This window comes from Osmerus eperlanus, chromosome 2 (assembly GCF_963692335.1).
Source record: "Osmerus eperlanus chromosome 2, fOsmEpe2.1, whole genome shotgun sequence".
Lineage (NCBI taxonomy): Eukaryota > Metazoa > Chordata > Actinopteri > Osmeriformes > Osmeridae > Osmerus > Osmerus eperlanus.
In genome coordinates this window covers 15,799,236-15,819,268 of record NC_085019.1, presented here as the reverse complement: position 1 = coordinate 15,819,268, position 20,033 = coordinate 15,799,236, and the positions used below count along the sequence as shown (strand labels likewise).

Genomic DNA, 20,033 nt, shown 5'->3' with positions numbered 1-20,033 from the left:
GATGAGTGTAAAGTGTCTTTAAGTAGCCTAACTTTATTGCTTTAGGGGAATATGTGCAATATTACATTAGCTATTAGACTATTACAATAACCTGTTCCGAAATATAGGTTTAGTTTCGGATGCAAAAATGTATTAGAAAAAAAAAAAAATATATATATATATATACAGTGAGGAAAATAAGTATTTGAACACCCTGCTATTTTGCAAGTTCTTCCACTTAGAAATCATGGAGGGGTCTGAAATTGTCATCGTAGGTGCATGTCCACTGTGAGAGACATAATCAAAAAAAAAATCCAGAAATCACAATGTATGATTTTTTAAACTATTTATTTGTATGATACAGCTGCAAATAAGTATTTGAACACCTGTCTATCAGCTAGAATTCTGACCCTCAAAGACCTGTTAGTCTGCCTTTAAAATGTCCATCTCCACTACATTTATTATCCTAAATTAGATGCACCTGTTTGAGGTCTTTAGCTGCATAAAGCCACCTGTCCACCCCATACAATCAGTAAGAATCCAACTACTAACATGGCCAAGACCAAAGAGCTGTCCAAAGACACTAGAGACAAAATTGTACACCTCCACAAGGCTGGAAAGGGCTACGGGGAAATTGCCAAGCAGCTTGGTGAGAAAAGGTCCACTGTTGGAGCAATCATTAGAAAATGGAAGAAGCTAAACATGACTGTCAATCTCCCTCGGACTGGGGCTCCATGCAAGATCTCACCTCGTGGGGTTTCAATGATCCTAAGGAAGGTGAGAAATCAGCCCAGAACTACACGGGAGGAGCTGGTCAATGACCTGAAAAGAGCTGGGACCACAGTTTCCAAGGTTACTGTTGGTAATACACTGAGACGTCATGGTTTGAAATCATGCATGGCACGGAAAGTTCCCCTGCTTAAACCAGCACATGTCCAGGCACGTCTTAAGTTTGCCAATGACCATTTGGATGATCCAGAGGAGTCATGGGAGAAAGTCATGTGGTCAGATGAGACCAAAATAGAACTTTGGGGTCATAATTCCACTAAACGTGTTTGGAGGAAGAAGAATGATGAGTACCATCCCAAGAACACCATCCCTACTGTGAAGCATGGGGGTGGTAGCATCATGCTTTGGGGGTGTTTTTCTGCACATGGGACAGGGCAACTGCACTGTATTAAGGAGAGGATGACCGGGGCCATGTATTGCGAGATTTTGGGGAACAACCTCCTTCCCTCAGTTAGAGCATTAAAGATGGGTCGAGGCTGGGTCTTCCAACATGACAATGACCCGAAGCACACAGCCAGGATAACCAAGGAGTGGCTCCGTAAGAAGCATATCAAGGTTCTGGCGTGGCCTAGCCAGTCTCCAGACCTAAACTCAATAGAGAATCTTTGGAGGGAGCTCAAACTCCGTGTTTCTCAGCGACAGGCCGGAAACCTGACTGATCTAGAGAAGATCTGTGTGGAGGAGTGGGCCAAAATCCCTCCTGCAGTGTGTGCAAACCTGGTAAAAAACTACAGGAAACGTTTGACCTCTGTAATTGCAAACAAAGGCTACTGTACCAAATATTAACATTGACTTTCTCAGGTGTTCAAATACTTATTTGCAGCTGTATCATACAAATAAATAGTAAAAAAAAATCATACATTGTGATTTCTGGATTTTTTTTTTTGATTATGTCTCTCACAGTGGACATGCACCTACGATGACAATTTCAGACCCCTCCATGATTTGTAAGTGGGAGAACTTGCAAAATAGCAGGGTGTTCAAATACTTATTTTCCTCACTGTATATATATATATATATATATATATATATATTTTTTTTTTGGAGCACCGAAGACCCATTTTGACGCAGGAAAAACCCTGGGTACTACTAGCTCCAACTGTGAAGGCGAAGTTGGCTAAATTGAGACGTCGTATCGTCTTAATTTGTATACAGTAACAATGTTATCAACAGCACTAAATAGGAATGCCTACACACTAGTGGTGTCGCCCCTTTAAGGATACAGAAAATACAAAACAGAAAAGTATCAGAATGACAGTTGCTGTCATTGCCATTTGACGTCATTGTTGTCCTGGTTACGGACGTGAGTATCCACGGATACGGACGCATAGACTGCGTTTATGGTTCTCCGTAGGCTGTGGGTGCTGAAAACAATTCACCGCCATTAGAGTAGGTGGCGCAACGGTTTTTTGTAAATCGTCGTGGAGTGTTTATTTACCTAGGTTATCGAGAAGTCGGAGCAAATTTACAAATTAGCCGTTTCATCAATAAAATACGCACATTTTCAGCAACTACACTGCCCATTTCTCGTCACATTTTAATTCAGATGCTGATTTACATGTACTGTTTAGCTGAAATATGAATTGTGAAAACTTACAGCAATGGCGGTCAAAGGATTCTGTTTGTCCCGTTTATCCCGGCAACCCCGCCCCCGCCCCTGACGCAAGCGATTCTTAATACTGACCAATCACAGCCAAGGGGGTCTCCGTAGCTCTCCGTCGCTCACGACGGATAGTTAGAAAATTCAGGAGGTGCACGTCGAGCTCTCCGGGGCTCTCCGAGGCTCTCCGAGGGCTGACGGAGACCTCGTAGAGGGCGTTCCTCGGAGAAGAGGGCGTTCCCATGTGTCCGTTTTTCGAAAAACGCAGAAGCATATATAAGCCTTTAGTTACTGTTGCTACGTTGTACAAATGGAGAGTGGAGCCGAGTGGAGAGCAGAGTGGAGCGCCAGTCGTTACGAGTTAGCTAGTTGCTCCTATTGTAATGCTGCCTGTAATAAAGATGTAATGGCATTTTTGTGATGAAAAGTGCACTGATATAATGTACGTTAGCCAAGTCATATGAATATTTTATACACTTATCCATACATACGTATGGATCAGTCAGCTGAAGGGGGTGAATTGGTGCAAATATATAGCAACATTGTAATGCATTTTGCTATTGCCATGCAACCGATTTTGTTTCGAATGTGTTAAAGTTAATGCAACAGTTGATGTTGATTAAGCAGAATATGGAAACCCCTTATTGCAAATTGGGTTATTTACAAAATTTAAGTAGGCTATAAGAGTCAATAAGATAACATTTATGTTATTATATTACAATTATACATTACATTATAATTCTCACTAGGTAAAAGCAGGTAAAATTGCTCTGTTGTCTAACTGTAGCTAATTTTTGCAGGTGTTGATTCCGGACGAACTGGTGGAGGACGAGGAAGAGGAGGATGGGGAGGAGGAGGGGGACGACAAAGTGGAGGAGGATGAGGGGGAGGAATAGGAGGAGAGGGAGGGGTAGGAGGAGGGGTTGACAATCAAAATATAAGAACTAATTCAGGCCTTAAAAATCAATTTAAATAAAGTGTTTGTTTATACTTTAAATTGTGTTTTTTCTTCTATAAGCATATACATAATAAGTTACAATACACAATACTTAGCAGCAGCCTGTTGTACTTTAAGTAGATTTATTTTAAATAAAGAGGTTAAATTACATTGTTGAGTTTAAGTGTACACATTCAGTTTAGTTTTTCACTATAGGCTACATTTTACTAGGTAATATGCATTTTACTTTGTATACAAAAAATATCCATTAAATGCATAAATGTGACTATAAATTAAGGTTGAGAAATTGATTCTGCATTTGGTATGCGAAAGTTGTCAGGACGTCGCAAGGGAACGTCCCCATGACGTCGCAGACAAACGTCCCCGGGACCTTCAGTGCACAATCATAATGGTAACATTGTTTCATTCTGAGGTAATTGGGTGTGCTTTGCCTACCTACAGTGGACGACATACTGCCACGGTTGGCAGAATCCTGTGTGTTCTCCCTGCTCAACGCTGAAAGCTGGTTTTGGCAGATCCCGCTGGAGCGCGATACAGCCAAATTGACCACATTCATCACCAGCACGGGGAGATACTTCTTTAAGCGACTCCCTTTTGGAATCTCCAGCGCACCGGAGATATTCCAGAGAGAAATGTCAACACTGTTCATAGGCTTGGAAGTCGTTGAAATGTACATGGATGACATCCTTGTTCATGGAAAGGATGAGAAGGAGCACGAGGAAAGGCTCCAAAACGTACTCCGGACCCTGGACAACGCAGGCTTAAAGCTAAACTACAAAAAGTGTCACATGCGTCAGAGGCAGTTAAACTACTTGGGTCATCTCATCGATAGAGACTGCGTCCGGCCCGACCCCGCAAAAGTAGGTGCCATCACAGACCTACAACCGCCAGAGGACGTGCCAGGTCTGAGAAGGTTGCTGGGCATGGTCCATTATCTGGGGAGATACCTGGCCAACCTGACAGATGCACTAAAACCCCTCAATGACCTACTAAAAGATGACACAACCTGGACCTGGGATGCTGCACAAGCAGACGGTTTAAAAGGGTAAAGCGACTTGTCACCACCGCACCAACTCTTGCTTTCTATGATGTACACAAGCCTACAATAGTGAGTTCAGACGCAAGTACCGTATTGTACGGTAAATAAGCCGCATTGTGTACAAGCCGCACCCCCCCAGGATGAGCATTTTGTGTTTGTAAATCAGAGTATAAGATGCACTGGAATACAAGCCGCACTTAATAAGCAAACAATGTTACCGTTGCGTGGACCAATGCTGACAAATGATCACTTGCACGTTCATGCTATGGCTGCAGACAGCTTGGATAGCGATCTAACTAGACAACATTCAGGGTGAACACAAATTATTTAAACTATAGACCATAGCATTACACATATAAAAATAGAACCAACACAAAAATAGAACTCCAAACAATGCTTATTTAACTAAGCTAATGCCCTTAACTTAGTAGCTTTTCAGCTTGCCGCAGGGCATTCTGGGTACCAAGAGCAATGCACGAGTATAGGCGATCTTACAGAATTGTGTAACACACTTTGTTTGTGGATAGTATGTCCAGAAATAAATCCAAGTCACTCATTTAGTGGCAGAATCCATTGTTATGTCTACAAAATTATTTAGATATATTATAAGTTTAGCTAGCTTGCAAATCCTGAGGATAGCCTACTGTAGCAGACCTTTCTATGTGACAACGGACAAGGGTGTTTTGTCCCTCGGGAGTTGCCGTAGGCTTGATGCTGAAAGCATTACGTGAAATCAGTGAGGGCTGTTCGAATGGCGATGTCAAGAAGAGCAGTGGTAAAATACAAGTTATGAAAAGAGACCGCGTCCGTGTCTTATTGTCCACACTCATATACAATTATATCTAAAACGAACTTACAAAGAGCTCGGTTAGACTACCAAAGTTGAATTAGTAATGTTGTTAGCGATGCTAGCGTTATTTTGCTAGCTAGCTTAGCCTATAACATTTCACTGGGTTTGCAGCTGTTTGATTAACTGAAATTATTATGAAATGTTATGTTCTACTAGCCATTTGCCTACTTTAGCAAGTCACTGTATTTCCAAGCCCTGATAGTGTAACTGAGAAAACAGTAAATAATTCCTCCATCAAGTAATAAGCCCCCGTTCAAGTGTTGAGCATAAAATTAGCTGCACGGTCAGTAGAGATCTTGAGAGAAGCCACTTTTTTGTTCTAAAACAAGACTATAAGCCGCTTGGAAATATAAGCCGCACAAGCACAAGAAAACTGTAAAATCGGAGTACAAGCCGCGGCTTATTTTCCGTAAAATACGGTAGCTATGGGCTGGGTAGTGTGCTACTGCAACGACACCGAGGGACTGAAACCAGTAACGTTCTGTTCTAGAGCACTGACTGATACAGAAAAGCACTACGCGCAGATAGAAAAAGAGACTCTGGCTGTAGTCTGGGCCTGTGAAAGGAGTCAGGAGTGTGGAGTCAGGTGGCTGAGCGGTTAGAGAATCGGGCTAGTAATCTCAAGGTTGCCAGTTCGATTCCCAGCCGTGTCAATTGACGTTGTGTCCTTGGGCAAGGCACTTCACCCTACTTGCCTCGGGGGGAATGTCCCTGTACTTACTGTAAGTCAGTCTGGATAAGAGCGTCTGCTAAATGTAATGAAAGATTTTCCACTTGGCCTAAATGAGTTCACAGTGCACACAGATCACAAACCGTTGGTTCCTCTAATAACAAAGACTTAGATGCAGTTCCCCTGAGGTGCCAATGCCTACTTATGTGCCTGATGAGGTACAACCCCACAGCAGAGTACCAGGGTTTTTCCTGCGTCAAAATGGGTCTTCGGTGCTCCAAATATATATATATGTACATATTATTTTTTTTATAATACATTTTGGCATCCGAAACTAAACCTATATTTCGGAAAAGGTTATTGTAATAGTCTAATAGCTAATGTAATATTGCACATATTCCCCTAAAGCAATAAAGTTAGGCTACTTAACCCTTGTGTTATCTTCGGGTCATTCTGACCCATAAGTCATTGTGACCCACCGTCGTATTGCGACAACTTTACCGCATACAAAAACAAAGTGAAGCATTTTCTTTTAACCGTGGGCTGTCTCAGACCCCCCACATTGCAAAGGTTAAAAGAAAATTATTTTTATTTGTTTTTGTATTGGGTGAAATTGGGTAAACACAACGATGGTTCGTTATGAACCTTTGGGTCATGTGACCCGAAGGCAGCACAAGGGTTAAAGACACTTTACACTCATAAAGTATGTTCTAAATGGCATAAATTCTGCCAATCAATAATTGACGTAACAACTTATTGTAAATGGTCAGCCTAGCCTATCGATTAAGGTAGGCCACTCTGAAGAATGTACACTGCCTGCTTCATTTGATCTTTATAGGCTAAGCATTCTGTAGCAAATAATAACAATAAACCCACTTTTTATTAATTAAAACTACTTCAGCATAATAATGCACCTAAAATACAAACCTGAGCAAGGGCAGCAATCGCTATCGAATCAACAGACAATTTAGCAGGGGAAGAATACAAACAATGAAAATCACCAGTTAACTTGATTTCAATTTGCAAGAACTATAGACTTGTACAATAACAGGCTTAAATGAACTGACAACATAAGTTATACGACTTACAGTTCTCAAGGACACACACACGCAATCTCAACTGCGGTGTGAAGCGCGTGTCCGTGCAATTCTCCGACATGCACTCTAACAATCACTGCTGATAGACGGCCTAAAATTTTGTACAGCCTGATTTCTGATACCGTGGTGGAAGAAATGTAGCCATAGAGGAAACACTGCACTATATATTATCATTCCAGGTTAAGAATACCAATGGAGGCTGCGTTGGAAATCGTAAATCAAACTTTTGTCAGCATTTTGAGTGGAAATTTCATTTGCATTTGTACAGGTGTATTCGTGCACGTCGGGCTTTAAAAAAAAGAGGCTGTCTAGTAACAAAAATACATGTACTAGTACTATCACTTTTCCTAAAACAGCTTACAGTCAACATGACAACCACTACCAAATAAAGCATTGCTAGGAAAATACTTCAATGCCTGTAGCTTGGAAATACATAGTTACAAAGCTGTCAAATAACAAACATGCCATGACTACTGGTATACCTCAACAAACTTATAGTAGACACGACTGCCGCGCAGCACAATTGCAGGTGCTGTGATATACCTGTAACCACGGAGTTGACACTGACACGACAGCAGAAGACTAAAGGTAAATTTCTTTTTTACTTTACTTGAGTTCGCAAATATAAAAAAGTAAATACCCTGGGGTTTTTATTTGACGATGAGAGGCTCGTTGTCTATAGGTTGTGACTGTCATGCTGGTGTGCTGAATGGGAACCGTTATGTGAGTGTACAGTAGCTAGAGCTAACATCAGAGCCATAATGAGGCTCTGGCTAACATTTACTAGCTTGCACTGACAACCTTCAGTTGGTAGCTAACGTCGTTAGCTAATGTAAGCTACTTGCCAGTAGCTAGCTAGCTAAGGTAGCTAAAGTTTTCACATCAAAGAGTTAAAATTTATCTTCCCTTCTGAAAAAAATGCATGGAATTTTCTAAAATTATGTCTCGATTTAAAATAAATAAACGTACCGTCCAAAATAAAAACGTACCGGGTGTATTTTTTGGGTAAAAAAAATAAACGTATCGGTACGTTTATTTGGGTGAAAAGAGTATGTTCCGGGGAAAACACTGACAGTAGCTGACACACTATCTAGACAGCCCCTACCCTTCATACACAGTGAAGTGTGTGAACTAATATGCAATGTCTCAGTATGAAGCATGTCCCGTGTCTCAGCTGAAGCTGGACAGGATCAAGCAGGAGACGAGCATGGACAGAGAACTGTGAGTGGTGAGCAGACAGGTGATCGAAGGTTGGCCAAAACATGTGAATAACATTCCAGCTCAAGCAAGAGCATACCACCAGTGGAGGAATAGACTGTCTGTGTCAGAAGGTCTTGTGCTTTATGGCGACTGTAGCGTCATCCCGCACAGCATGAGAAGTGACATATTGCAACGTTTGCACGATGGGCACCAGGGCATCACTAAATGTCACACATGAGCGTGTGGTGGCCTGGTCTGGAGAGCGAGATTCAGGACCTACTGACAACATGCCCAGAATGTATGGAGGTCAGACCAACACAGAGGAAGGAGCCTCTGATAACGACACCGCTGCAACAAAGGCCCTGGCAAAAGATTGGAGCGGACATCTGTGAGTATGCAAAGCAGAACTATCTGATCGTTATTGATTATTTCTCTCGCTATCTTGAAATAGCCCATCTGCCCAACATGACGAGTGACACCACCTGTGCTCGGCTGAAAAACATTTGCCAGGTGGGGGTGTCCAGATGAGCTACACACAGACAATGGAAGACAGTTTTCAAGTAAGGAGTTTAAACACTTTTCTGTGACTTATGACTTTAAACACATTACCTCCAGCCCCCACTACCTTCAGGCCAATGGGGAGGCTGAGAGGGCAGTGCAAACGGCGAAAAGGATTCTCTGGCAGGCTGACCTGTTCCTGGCTCTCATGAGCTAGAGCTACTCCGCTGCATGCCACGGGTTGCAGTCCTTCTCAGCTGATGATGGGCCGACAGATCAAAACAACAGTGCCTACAGTCAACAAAGTACTGTCTCCAAAATGGCCCGACGTCACAAAAGTGCGCCAAGCTGACTCCCAGCTACAGGCGTGCCTACAACAAACGCCACGGTGCCAAACAACTTCTACCTCTCAATCCGGGTGACAGTGAAACTTGATGGTGAGTCAGGCTGGACGACAACAGGGACAGTCCAAATGCCACACCCAACTCCGAGGTCCTACCTGATCCAAACGGACCATGGGACACTACATAGGGACAAGCGACACTTGCGCCTGACGTTCCTTCCTACACAAGACCCAGACACAACAGAGGACACGCAGGTGGCTGAACATTCCCCACCTTCACCTGTTAGACAGATTGTTCCACCGGGGCGGGGCCCGTGGTACAGACCACTGCTCAGGCTCCACGGGGGAGAATTATCCGTCCACCAGAGAGACTGAAAGACTTTGTGATTAACACATAGCTTGCCTATTGGAGCAGAATAATCTCCAGCAGCTATGGAGGTACATGAGTAGTCTACCTCATTACCTCAGGTTACCCCATTTCCTTAAGTACGAATTAGAAGAAAAAAAGGGAAGTGAAATGTGGAGAAACTAAAAGAAAAGACAGATGTTTATTGTTAACATTTTAAGGAGACATGTGGATGTTCATTGTTTAAAACACTTTTGATGTGGATATTGTTTAGTCATAGCATTTACAGAAGCTAATGTTAAGGCTTATAAAAGGTGTCTTATGAGTTATAACTTTCAACTCAACAGCTGAGAGCTTGAGTTTCAGTCACGTACTGTTAGATTTAATTTCCACTGTAAACTGTTCATTTTCTTAAAGATGCTGTAAAGCAAATTCCATGATTTGCTTCTCAGTACATTATATAAATGTGAAATTAGTTCCTGAAAGCATGTGCAAAGCGCGCAAACTTTGTCGCACTGAAATGTGGAGTTAGACCGTTGAACAGTTTCTCTCCCGTTTTCAGCTCAGGTTTTGTATAGGCGGGGCAAAAACCCGACGTTTTTTTTACGTCACAGCGACCCATCTACGTCAGATCACAGACGGTTGCATTGTTACTCAGCTGGTATCAGAATCAGAATGGGATTTATTCGCCATGAAAGTTTGCAAAGACAAGGAATTTGCTTTGGCAGGAAGGTGCATACAATAAACATATAGGGACCTAAAGTTTAAATATGTGGACTATCTATACTATGGGTACATAAACTAGCAGTACTAAGTGGAATTAGAATTAAATAAAATATACAATAAAATAAAATATATGCAAAGACAAAGTACGATTGTCAAACAATTGTCAAAGACAAAGTAATTAACACATAAAACACTCAGAGACTGCTTGTAGGTCTGTTCTGATATCTGCAATTGATTTAGCTAGTTGCTGTTGTTAACTTTAACTAGTTGCTGTTGTTGCTAAATTCAATAAATTCGAGGGGGCGGAGCTTCAGCTCCTTCAGGCAAAACGTCCCCCCAGTCTCAAGCAAAGAAGACGATTTCAAAGCCTAATTTAACATACTTCTCTGTGTTTTTTTCCCATTCGAATTTGGATGGGTAGTTCACAACACATTCTTCTGTGGTGTGATGAACTTAAAACTCATTTTCAATTCCACTTTACAGCATCTTTAAGAAGAGATGCTGCACTCCGTTAGCTCAATGCCGTTAATTAGCCTACAACTCAAAAGGAGGAAGATGTCATGTAACTGGATCTAGTTAATGGCGTAATGTTATGGGCATGGAGATGAGGCTACCACAAGGGGGCCGGAGAGCAAGGCAGTAGGATATAGCATGCGAGACCTTATATACCTGGCACACCACGAATAAAGAGAAGCCTCTCAAGTTATATCAAACGTGTCACAGAGCATTCATTCCGCAAGCAGAAGCTTGTACACCCCCATGTACAGGTCTTGTTCTGGGTCTGTGAAGTCAAAAACAGCTCTGCGCTGTAACGGCTTCTATATTGTTGAAATGTTGTATTATAGCCATCTACCACTCCAACTACAATGTCTAGTATTCATCAATAGCACAAACACAGACTCCTGTAGCTCCCAGTCATGAAAGATTCTCAGAATGTAAGTGTTTAACAGTGTTGAGTGCGCCTGGATTTAGTTGCAATTTGTCAGTAATGTGTTTGTATTAAAACAGCCTTAACATTCTGGAGAGGAGGAGCGCCAACTGTCAACATGCGGCCTACACGTGCAAATTGCTGGGGAGCAAAAAACATGTTTCTAAGTAGGGATGTGATTAGCTAGCTAGTGTATAGGCCTGGCTATGACAACATTGGAATGTTTAAGAAAATGTTGGTCTCACCACTACTGTAGGCATAGGGGGACTCCGCAGAGCCATCCTGCAGGCTGTCCAGTATCTCTCCTTTCCCGACATCACTGTCTCCCACCAGCAGAAACTTGAGAAGGTAGTCATAGCTCTTCACTGGGCTGCCCTGGGTGCCCATCTTCCCTCACCTCGGTGCCCCCCACAAAGTGGGAGGAGAGGGCAGAGAGGAAACGTACAGATGGGCCCCAGTGAGGAAAGCAGAGAATGTGGGGGTTCTTAAAAAAATATATCAGAAAATATATACGTTTCAGAACCGGAAGGAAGTTATGTCATGAACCTGTCTGGCGATGGCGTTTACTAGCAGGGAGGAGGAGTGTGTGGTAAACTTCTTATCCTCTGTATAGTTCCAGTAGAGTTGAATGTTGATCAGGGTGAAGTTATTTCAGCTCACAACAGGGCGTCATGTCATGAAAAAGGTAAACATAGCTAATGTGTCAAATGTACTTCCACTTAGAACAAGCTGGCCTTCGAGAATGGGGTGGAGGGGTTGAATAGCAAAACATCCTTCAAATAGGTCCGGAGGTAAAAATGAATAAATAGATAAATACGCTCCAACTTTAAGGAGTGATACACCAACTATATAACCAGCACAAAGCAAGTCACCTCATATTTTTTCAGCCAAAACTAGTTTTAAAACATTTAGCTAGACAATAAAGATAGATGGCTAACTGTTGTAGTCCTTATTAACAGACTGTAAGATAAAGTGTAATTTGGCAGTATCGACTCTCGAGAACAAAATGTACATATTTTTGTGATAATGTCAGACTGATGACCTGCTAGGTTACACGAATATGTAATTATCAAGATCGCATCACCGGCCAAAACTAGCTAGTAGGACACAGCTCCTGGGGTCCTGTTCGATCTCATTGTTCGAATGGCGTAAACCAGCTAACCTTCGTTAGCCAGATTCCTACTGCTACCAGTACTAGCTAGCTGTGCTTATATCCCCAAAACAGTTTAGCAAAGATAGACAGATATAGTCGATTCAACAAAAAACATTTCCCGTAACCGATAGCTGAAACATCTGGCTAGAAGCTAGTGTACCTGTCAAGACCGGAGGTGGTAGCTAGTACCACGAAATTCTAGCCAGTTAGCGGTACTAGTAGCCTAGCTAGCTACTGTACAGTACTTCGCCAGCTAACAAGTGCCAAGCCATACAATTCACAGGGAAGCTAGTCAGCAATACCAGGTTTTTGCCAGGCTAGAAAGTTAAATAAAATAGATGATTCAATGAATATGTTAACTCTTAAACTTCCATTTAAAAAATCTGATGATATGGTTACATTTGGTAGTTGTGTAGCCTATTGTTAGCTGTGAATAACTTGTGTTAAGATAGCTACTAAGCTAGTTAGCTTGCAACAAACCTAGCCGACCAAGCCAGAGAAGGAGGCAATAACTTCACCCGGACGAGATCTGAATTCAGGCCCCTTTCTTTCGTCCCGACAAATGTGGAACTTTTAAAAAAAATCTGTGGTTGTACCCAAAACTTGTTTGCTGTAATCTGCAGACAAATCTTGATACGGATATCATCAAGTCCTGACCGTACAGTAAAGGTCATTGCAAAAGTATTTTATAATCTCAGTCCGTGTTATCTTCCAATTTCTCTCCATGCTAAATCATATTCATGATAGCGATGCACAACAGTCCTGACATTCATCTACACACTGCGCTGTCAATGTCTGGCGCTCGCAATTCCCGCCCCCTTATCAAAGTCCTGCCCATTCGCCAAGCTCATTGGATATCTATTCACATGATTGATGTAGGTGTGTAGCCAAACTCCATCAAAATTACTGTCAACAATGCAAGACCAGGTTGAAAATTAAGGTGAAAGTCTTTTAATCAGCAAATGACAAACGGACCAAATAAATAAACCACACAGCCTATAATATAAGTCAAGTGGTTGAGCGGTTAGAGAATCGGGCTAGTAATCAGAAGGTTGCTGGTTCGATTCCTGGCCGTGTCAAATAATGTTGTGTCCTTGGGCAAGGCACTTCACCCTACTTACCTCAGGGGAATGTCCCTGTACTTACTGTAAGTCGCTCTGGATAAGAGCGTGTACTAAATGTACTGTAATATAACACACTTGGTTTGTTGTGTTGAATCAAGTATACAATTGTCTGATGGTCTGTATCAATGTGAAACTTCATGGCAGCCAGACAGTTTTCACAGGGCTTCACTTTATGGCACCACGTTGTTACAGCCTTATTCCAAAATTGTATAATTCTGGAATTCAATTTTTTTTCCACACACACACACACCAGTTTGTTTAATATTTAATAGATTTTCCAAAATTACGAACAAAAATATAACATGTATAAAGTGTTCAAGCACCTTTGGCAGCAATTACAGCCTCAAGTCTTTGAGTATGATGCTACAAGCTTGGCACACCTATTTTTGGTCAGTTTCTCCCATTCTTCTTTGCAGGGCCTCAAGCTCCATCAGGTTGGATGGGGAGCGTCGGTGCACAGCCATTTTCAGATCTCTCCAGAAATGTTCAATCGGGTTCAAGTTTGGGCTCTGTGAATGTCCTTGAGTGGCCCAGCCAGAGTTGTCCCGAAGCCACTCCTTTGTTATCTTGCCTGTGTGCTTAGGGTCGTTGTCCTGTTGGAAGATGAACATTTGCCCCAGTCTAAGGTCCAGAGCGCTCTGGAGCAGGTTATCAAAGATGTCTCTGTACATTGCTGCATTCAGCTTTCCTCGATCATGAATAGTCTCCCAGGTCCTGCTGCTGAAAAACATCCCTACAGCATGATACTGCCACCACCATGCTCCACTGTAGGGATGGTATTGGCCAGGTGATGAGCGGTGCCTGGTTTCCTACAGACATGACGCTTGGCATTCAGGTCAAAGAGTTCAATCTTTATTTCATCAGACCAGAGAATTATGTTTCTCATGGTCTGAGAGTCCTTCAGGTGCCCTTTGGCAAACTCCAGGCAGGCTGTCATGTGCCTTTTACTGAGGAGTAGCTTCCATCTGGCCACTCTACCGGCCTGATTGGTGGAGTGGTACAGAGACGGTTGTCCTTCTGGAAGGTTCTCCTCTCTTGGAGGAGAACATTCACTAGAGCTCTTGTCAGTGACCAATGGTTTCTTGGTCACCTCCCTGGCTAATGCTGGGTACACACAAAAATATTTTTTTAATCTTTTAAGATTTTCAAAATGTGAGAGACCACAAACTTGAGGACAAAAAAATCCGAAAAGAATTAACCGTTTTGCCCCTATAGTGTGTGGTGTTTGTCCTCGGGGTTCCCCCCAAACATCAGGATTTCTGATCTTACGATTCGCAATCGGGGCGGCTCCGATGTTCTTCCGAGCAAGTTCGGTCACTCTTAACACACCTCACACTAAGGGAAAATCTGATAAGATAATCAATAGATAATCGGGACATTACCTAGGATTGTCAGGACATTACCTAGGATTGTCGGAAGGGGGAAATTGGACGAAAATCTGCCCGATTATCTTGGTAATGTACCGTAAGGCTCTTCTCCCCCGATTGCTCAGTTTGAACGGGTGGCCAACTCTAGGAAGAGTCCTGGTGGTTCCAAACTTCTTCCATTTATGGATGATGGAGGCCACTGTGCTCATTGGGATCTTCAATGCTGCAGACATTTTTCTGTACGCTTCCCCAGATCTGTGCCTCGATACAATCCTGTCTCGGCGGTCTACAGACAATTCCTTGGACTTCGTGGCTTGGTTTGTGCTCTGACATGCACTGTTAACTGTGGGACCTTATATTGACAGGTGTTTGCCTTACAAATCATGTCCAATCAACTGAATTTACCACAGGTGGACTCAAATCAAGTTCAAGGATGATCAGTGGAAACAGGATGCACCTGAGCTCAATTTTGAGTTTCATGGCAAAGGCAGTGAATTTTGTGATTTTTCGTATTTTATCTGTAATAGATTTCCCAATCAGTTTTTAGAATTTTGAGGAAAAAATGCATTTAATCCGTTATGGAATATGTCTGTAACATAATGTGGAAAAAGTGAAGGGCTGTGAATACTTTCCGGATGCACTGTATCTCCCTTTGCAATGCTTTTTCCAGAGGAAAACCACCCCACACTCCGGCACCAAATACATAAAAATGTCCTTGGTTTAGAGCCAGTGGGTCAGCTCCATTAAGAGTCTATCCAAAATAATATACTGAAAACATTATAAAAAATAGTGAACACCAAATACAGTGAGGGGATTAAAAAATGTTGATCCCCTGCTGATTTTGTACGTTTGCCCACTGACAAAGAAAGGATCAGTCTATAATTCTAATGGTAGGTTTATTTGAACAGTGAGAGACAGAATAACAACAACAAAATCCAGAAAAACGCATGTCAAAATTGTTGTAAATTTATATTTTAATGAGTGAAATAAGTATTTGGCCCTTGTACAAAACATGACTTTGTAACCCTTGTTGGCGATCAGAGGTCAGACGCTTTTTGTAGTTGGCCACCAGGTTTGCACACATCTCAGGAGGGATCTTTTTCCCACTCCAATTTGCAGATCTTCTCCAATTAATTAAGGTTTCGAGGCTGACATTTGGCGGCTCGAACCTTCAGCTCCCTCCACAAATTTTCTATGGGATTAAGGTCTGGAGACTGGCTAGGCTACTCCAGGACCTTAATGTGCTTCTTCTTGAGCCACTCCTTTGTTGCCTTGGCCATTTGTTTTGGGTCATTGTCATGCTGGAATACCCATCCACGACCCATTTTTAAGCCCTGGCTGAGGGAAGGAGGTTCTCACCCAAGATTTGACCGTACATGATATCGGACTGGCCACCCCAGGTGCCACCCCAAAATGTAATTCGATATCCCTGGCAATTGGAAGCTGATTGACATTTAATTGGGTGTGCTTTGCCTTTGGCAAGGACACAACCTTTGTTCTACATTTACATTTACGCATTTAGCAGACGATTTTATCCAAAGCAACTTCCAAGAGAGAGCTTTACAAAAGAGCATAGGTCACTGATCATAACAACGAGATAGCCCCAAACATTGCGAGCAGCCAAAACATGAGGCATACATTGTGAAAAAACAAATAAGTGCCAAAGGGAAGAACCATAAGAGCATGCAGTTAAACAATTTACGATTAAACAACATGAAACTCAAAAAGTGCAAGAGTGTACCTGTAGAAAAACAATCAACAGTAAAATATTTCACAGCGAGTACAAGAATTTAAAACCGTTACAGCTAACTAACAAGAGCAAAAACATTGTTCTCTCACATATATCTTATTATTGGGTGTGCTTTGCCTTCGGCCTTTGTTCTCTCACATATATATTTCATGTTTCTTTTCGCACCCCTAAGGATCCCTCAATATTTGGACCACATAGAGAACGTCGGTGTCAAAAGTTTCGTCTTGGTAGCGATTGAGTGTTTGTATTTTTATTTACGTTCCATTGCATGGTTTCAGTAGGAATTACGTTTTTGTGGCAAAAAAGTGAAGCTAACGGTGGCTAACTTGCTAGCCACAGTTACTGACGTGACTAACGTCACTAACGTCACGAAAACACGCGTGACTACCTCTGGCAGAACATTCGTTTCGCAGGTCGTTAACTTCTGGGTAGTGATGGGAGGTTCGGATCATTTTACTGACTCGGTTCTTTGAATCTCGTTCAGTAAAATTAACAAATCTTTTTTCGAGTCATTCGTTCATTTCAATGGGGGGGGGGGGATTTTTAGCCAATTCCCTGGCTTTAATACGTCCACTGCAAACATTTATCACATTCTCATGTAAACCAGAAGATACTATTTTAAAAGAAATTCCTGGATTAAAATAATGCATCATGACAGTTTGTATGATTCAAAATGGTCATTTCACACTAACATTTAATTATCGCGGCAAACAATGACACTGCACTTACTGTAAGTAAAGTACAAAAAAGTCTAAATAACAAAACCTGTAATTATTACTTGTGAACGAATATCATTCACGTCTTACTGTTTCGTTCTTCTGACAACCGAGTCTTCGGATCAATGTTTCGTTCACTTCCCAACCGTGTCTTCGGATCAATGTTTCGTTCTTCTGCCAACCGAGTCTTCGGATCAATGATTCGTTCATCTGCCGGGTATGAGTCTTTGGATCATTTTTCACGTGACCTGCATAGGCTCAGTACTGCCTAGCTAGAGGAAACAGAAATGATTAGTTCATTTTGACTGGGTCTTCGGGTACGAGTCTTTGGATAATTTTTCACGTGACTTGCATAGGCTCAGAAGAGGAAACAGAAAGTAGGCTATTTGTTTACTTCTATCACTTTCGCCTTTAGTAAGACGTGAATGATATTCGTTCACAAGTGATAATTATAGGTTTTGTTATTGTAACTTTTTTTTTCGGCCACGAGAAACGAATCGCTCTCTGAGACTACTCGTTACTCCCGAGTCAATCATCCTAATGATTCGTTCAAAATGAACGAATCGTTCACGTACGACACTACTTCTGGGAGATAGATATAGGCTAACTATAGCTTTACTGCAAGGCAGCTGCAGAAACGCCTCAAGAAAAGAGGCCAGGGTGATAATTATTTACTCATTTTACTTGTGATACGAAACACAATTGTGAAGTGTAATGTACAATATAAGCTGATATTATTAACCCTTGTGCTGCCTTCGGGTCTCATGACCCAAAGGTTCATAACGAACCATCGTTGTGTTTACCCAATTTTACCCAATACAAAAACAAATAACAATTATTTTCTTTTAACCTTTGCAATGTGGGGGATCTGAGACAGCCCAACGGTTAAAAGAAAATGCTTCACTTTGTTTTTGTATGAGGTAAATTTGTCGCAATACGGCGGTGGGTCACAATGACTGATGGGTCAGAATGACCCGAAGATAACACAAGGGTTAAGGAAGTACATCTACTTTCGGAAACAGTAGTCTACTATAGGGATGGGCGATACCAATCATTTTCTTTTCGATCCGATACCAAGTACTTTCAAGACCAGTATCGTCGATATCAATACCGATACCGATACTTCTATGAAATATTTTTATTTGAGTAATTTTATAATGCATTCTTCAAGCCATCGTTATTAATATTAAATAAACCACAATTCATAGATGCCACCTACGTCACTTCCAAACAGATCGCCGCCATATGCCCTACCGATCTCGCCCAGTATGGCCGCCATAGAGTTAATATTACTAGAGGAAGCAACTTTTATCTTCCAAGATGGCGTCCCCATTCATTTCTATGAAAAGTGCTCAGTGGCGCGGTGAGGCAAGCGATAGCACGAAACTGGACCGCGCCATCTTTCCACTTCTTTCCACTTTTTTCCTTCTTTCTTTCCATGACTCTTCCGGTCTAGCTTTAAACAGTGGCTCTTTTTTTCCCTAGCTCAGAGACCTCGTGCACGCATGCAAATAGCTGTACACGTCATACTTTGCGACAACCAGTTGCGAGCATAGATTTATATGGTTGCGAGCGTGTGAGCTAAGGCATTGCAGTGGCAGAATGGGGTACAAGTCCGATAAGAATCAGAGACATGATGCAAACTTTACGGAAATGTATGCTGTCACTGTATAGTATTCCTTTCACTTGGTTTTTAGAAATAGGCTATAGGGCTAAATAGGCTATAGGGCTATTCTAGATGGAACTAGACTAACTCTTCCGGCTCTTCCGGTCGTTTTTATTCTATTAACTCCAGTCAACATTTACAAAACTATCTCCCCCAATAATTTTTGTTCGATTCTCGAACATGGCTCATACTACTAGCTTTTTCATAGAAGAATTTTTCCTGATTTTTGCTCAGTTTGAAACCAATCCGAAATGGGTAAACTAGCACCCCATGTATTTGCTTACGTCAATAAAAGTTGCCTGCAAATGTGCTCGCGGATACTAACAGGGCACGAGCACAAAAGTTCACATTGGCCGATAGCCGATTTACCTGGAGCTGAAAGAAATGGCTTCAGTTGCCTGCCCTGTTGTAGCAAGTTTAGCAAATGGTTGTCACACATACATGAAATGTTGTTAATATAGTTAATTCCCGTTATTTTAAAACAGATTTGATTTTTCGTAAAAACGTTCATGACATGATGGTTATTATATTATGTTAAGCGTGAGCATAGATTGTTGACATGTCTATCTGGAGCAAAGACGAAGATTAATACTTTAACTGATAACCACAATAGGAAATGATATATATTTAAATAATATTAGTCTTGCCTTCAGAAGCTTTTGTTAAACACACTCATTATCCTTTTTTTGATCGTGTCATCAAGCCAGACTGCTTTTGTGGGACAATGAAGGACCTCAGTGACTCTGTTTCACCCCCACTTATATCTGATCGAAACATCTTGTATATAGTTCTGTTAATATGCCCCTTTCAAAGGCACATGTTCAATAAAGTAGACTATATTTTAGACACACTTCTCAATTTATTACATTATTACCAAGTCTTGTTAGATCACGTTATATCCATTAATAGGCGTTTGGTTTTGTAGGTTGAACATATAAAACTCAGGCCACATTTCTACACTGATGTTAAATTGAAGGCAGTGTGAATTTCGTGGCATTTCGTTTGAATATAAAGTTGACAGTAAGCTATGGTAAGTCTGCATTATGGAAGATTTCTGTTACAAAAATAACTATTAAGCTTTCTTTGCCTGGCGAGAACAACGACGGAGCTAAGTGTTCATGTTAACAGTTTATTTAATCCGATACAATGCGTTGGAAATCATACTCATATCACAAAGAAGAAAAGCAACATATGTGATGAGTTCCATCTAGAATAGCCCTATAGCCTATTTAGC

The 20,033-nt window shown here is 41.7% G+C and overlaps 1 protein-coding gene and 1 long non-coding RNA gene across 4 annotated transcripts in view; one reads left to right on the top strand and one right to left on the bottom strand.

Annotated features, from left to right (window-relative positions):
- Nucleotides 1-12,912, bottom strand: part of LOC134014038 (ras-related protein Rab-40C) — a 91,634-nt gene extending 78,722 nt beyond the window's left edge. Inside the window, exons 1-2 of one of the 3 annotated variants that reach the window (XM_062453871.1) lie at nt 11,591-12,912; nt 11,269-11,507 (exon numbers count right to left, since the gene is read on the bottom strand). In XM_062453871.1, the coding sequence (XP_062309855.1) occupies nt 11,269-11,410 (142 nt within the window). In that variant the 5' untranslated portion in view covers nt 11,411-11,507; nt 11,591-12,912. Of the gene's footprint in view, nt 1-11,268 lie in introns of all 3 variants that reach the window. The other 2 variants (XM_062453880.1, XM_062453890.1) reach the window with 2 other exon arrangements.
- LOC134014332 (uncharacterized) overlaps nt 1-20,033 on the top strand; it is a 209,221-nt gene that overhangs the window by 103,679 nt on the left and 85,509 nt on the right. The gene's annotated exons all lie outside the window — the stretch shown is intronic.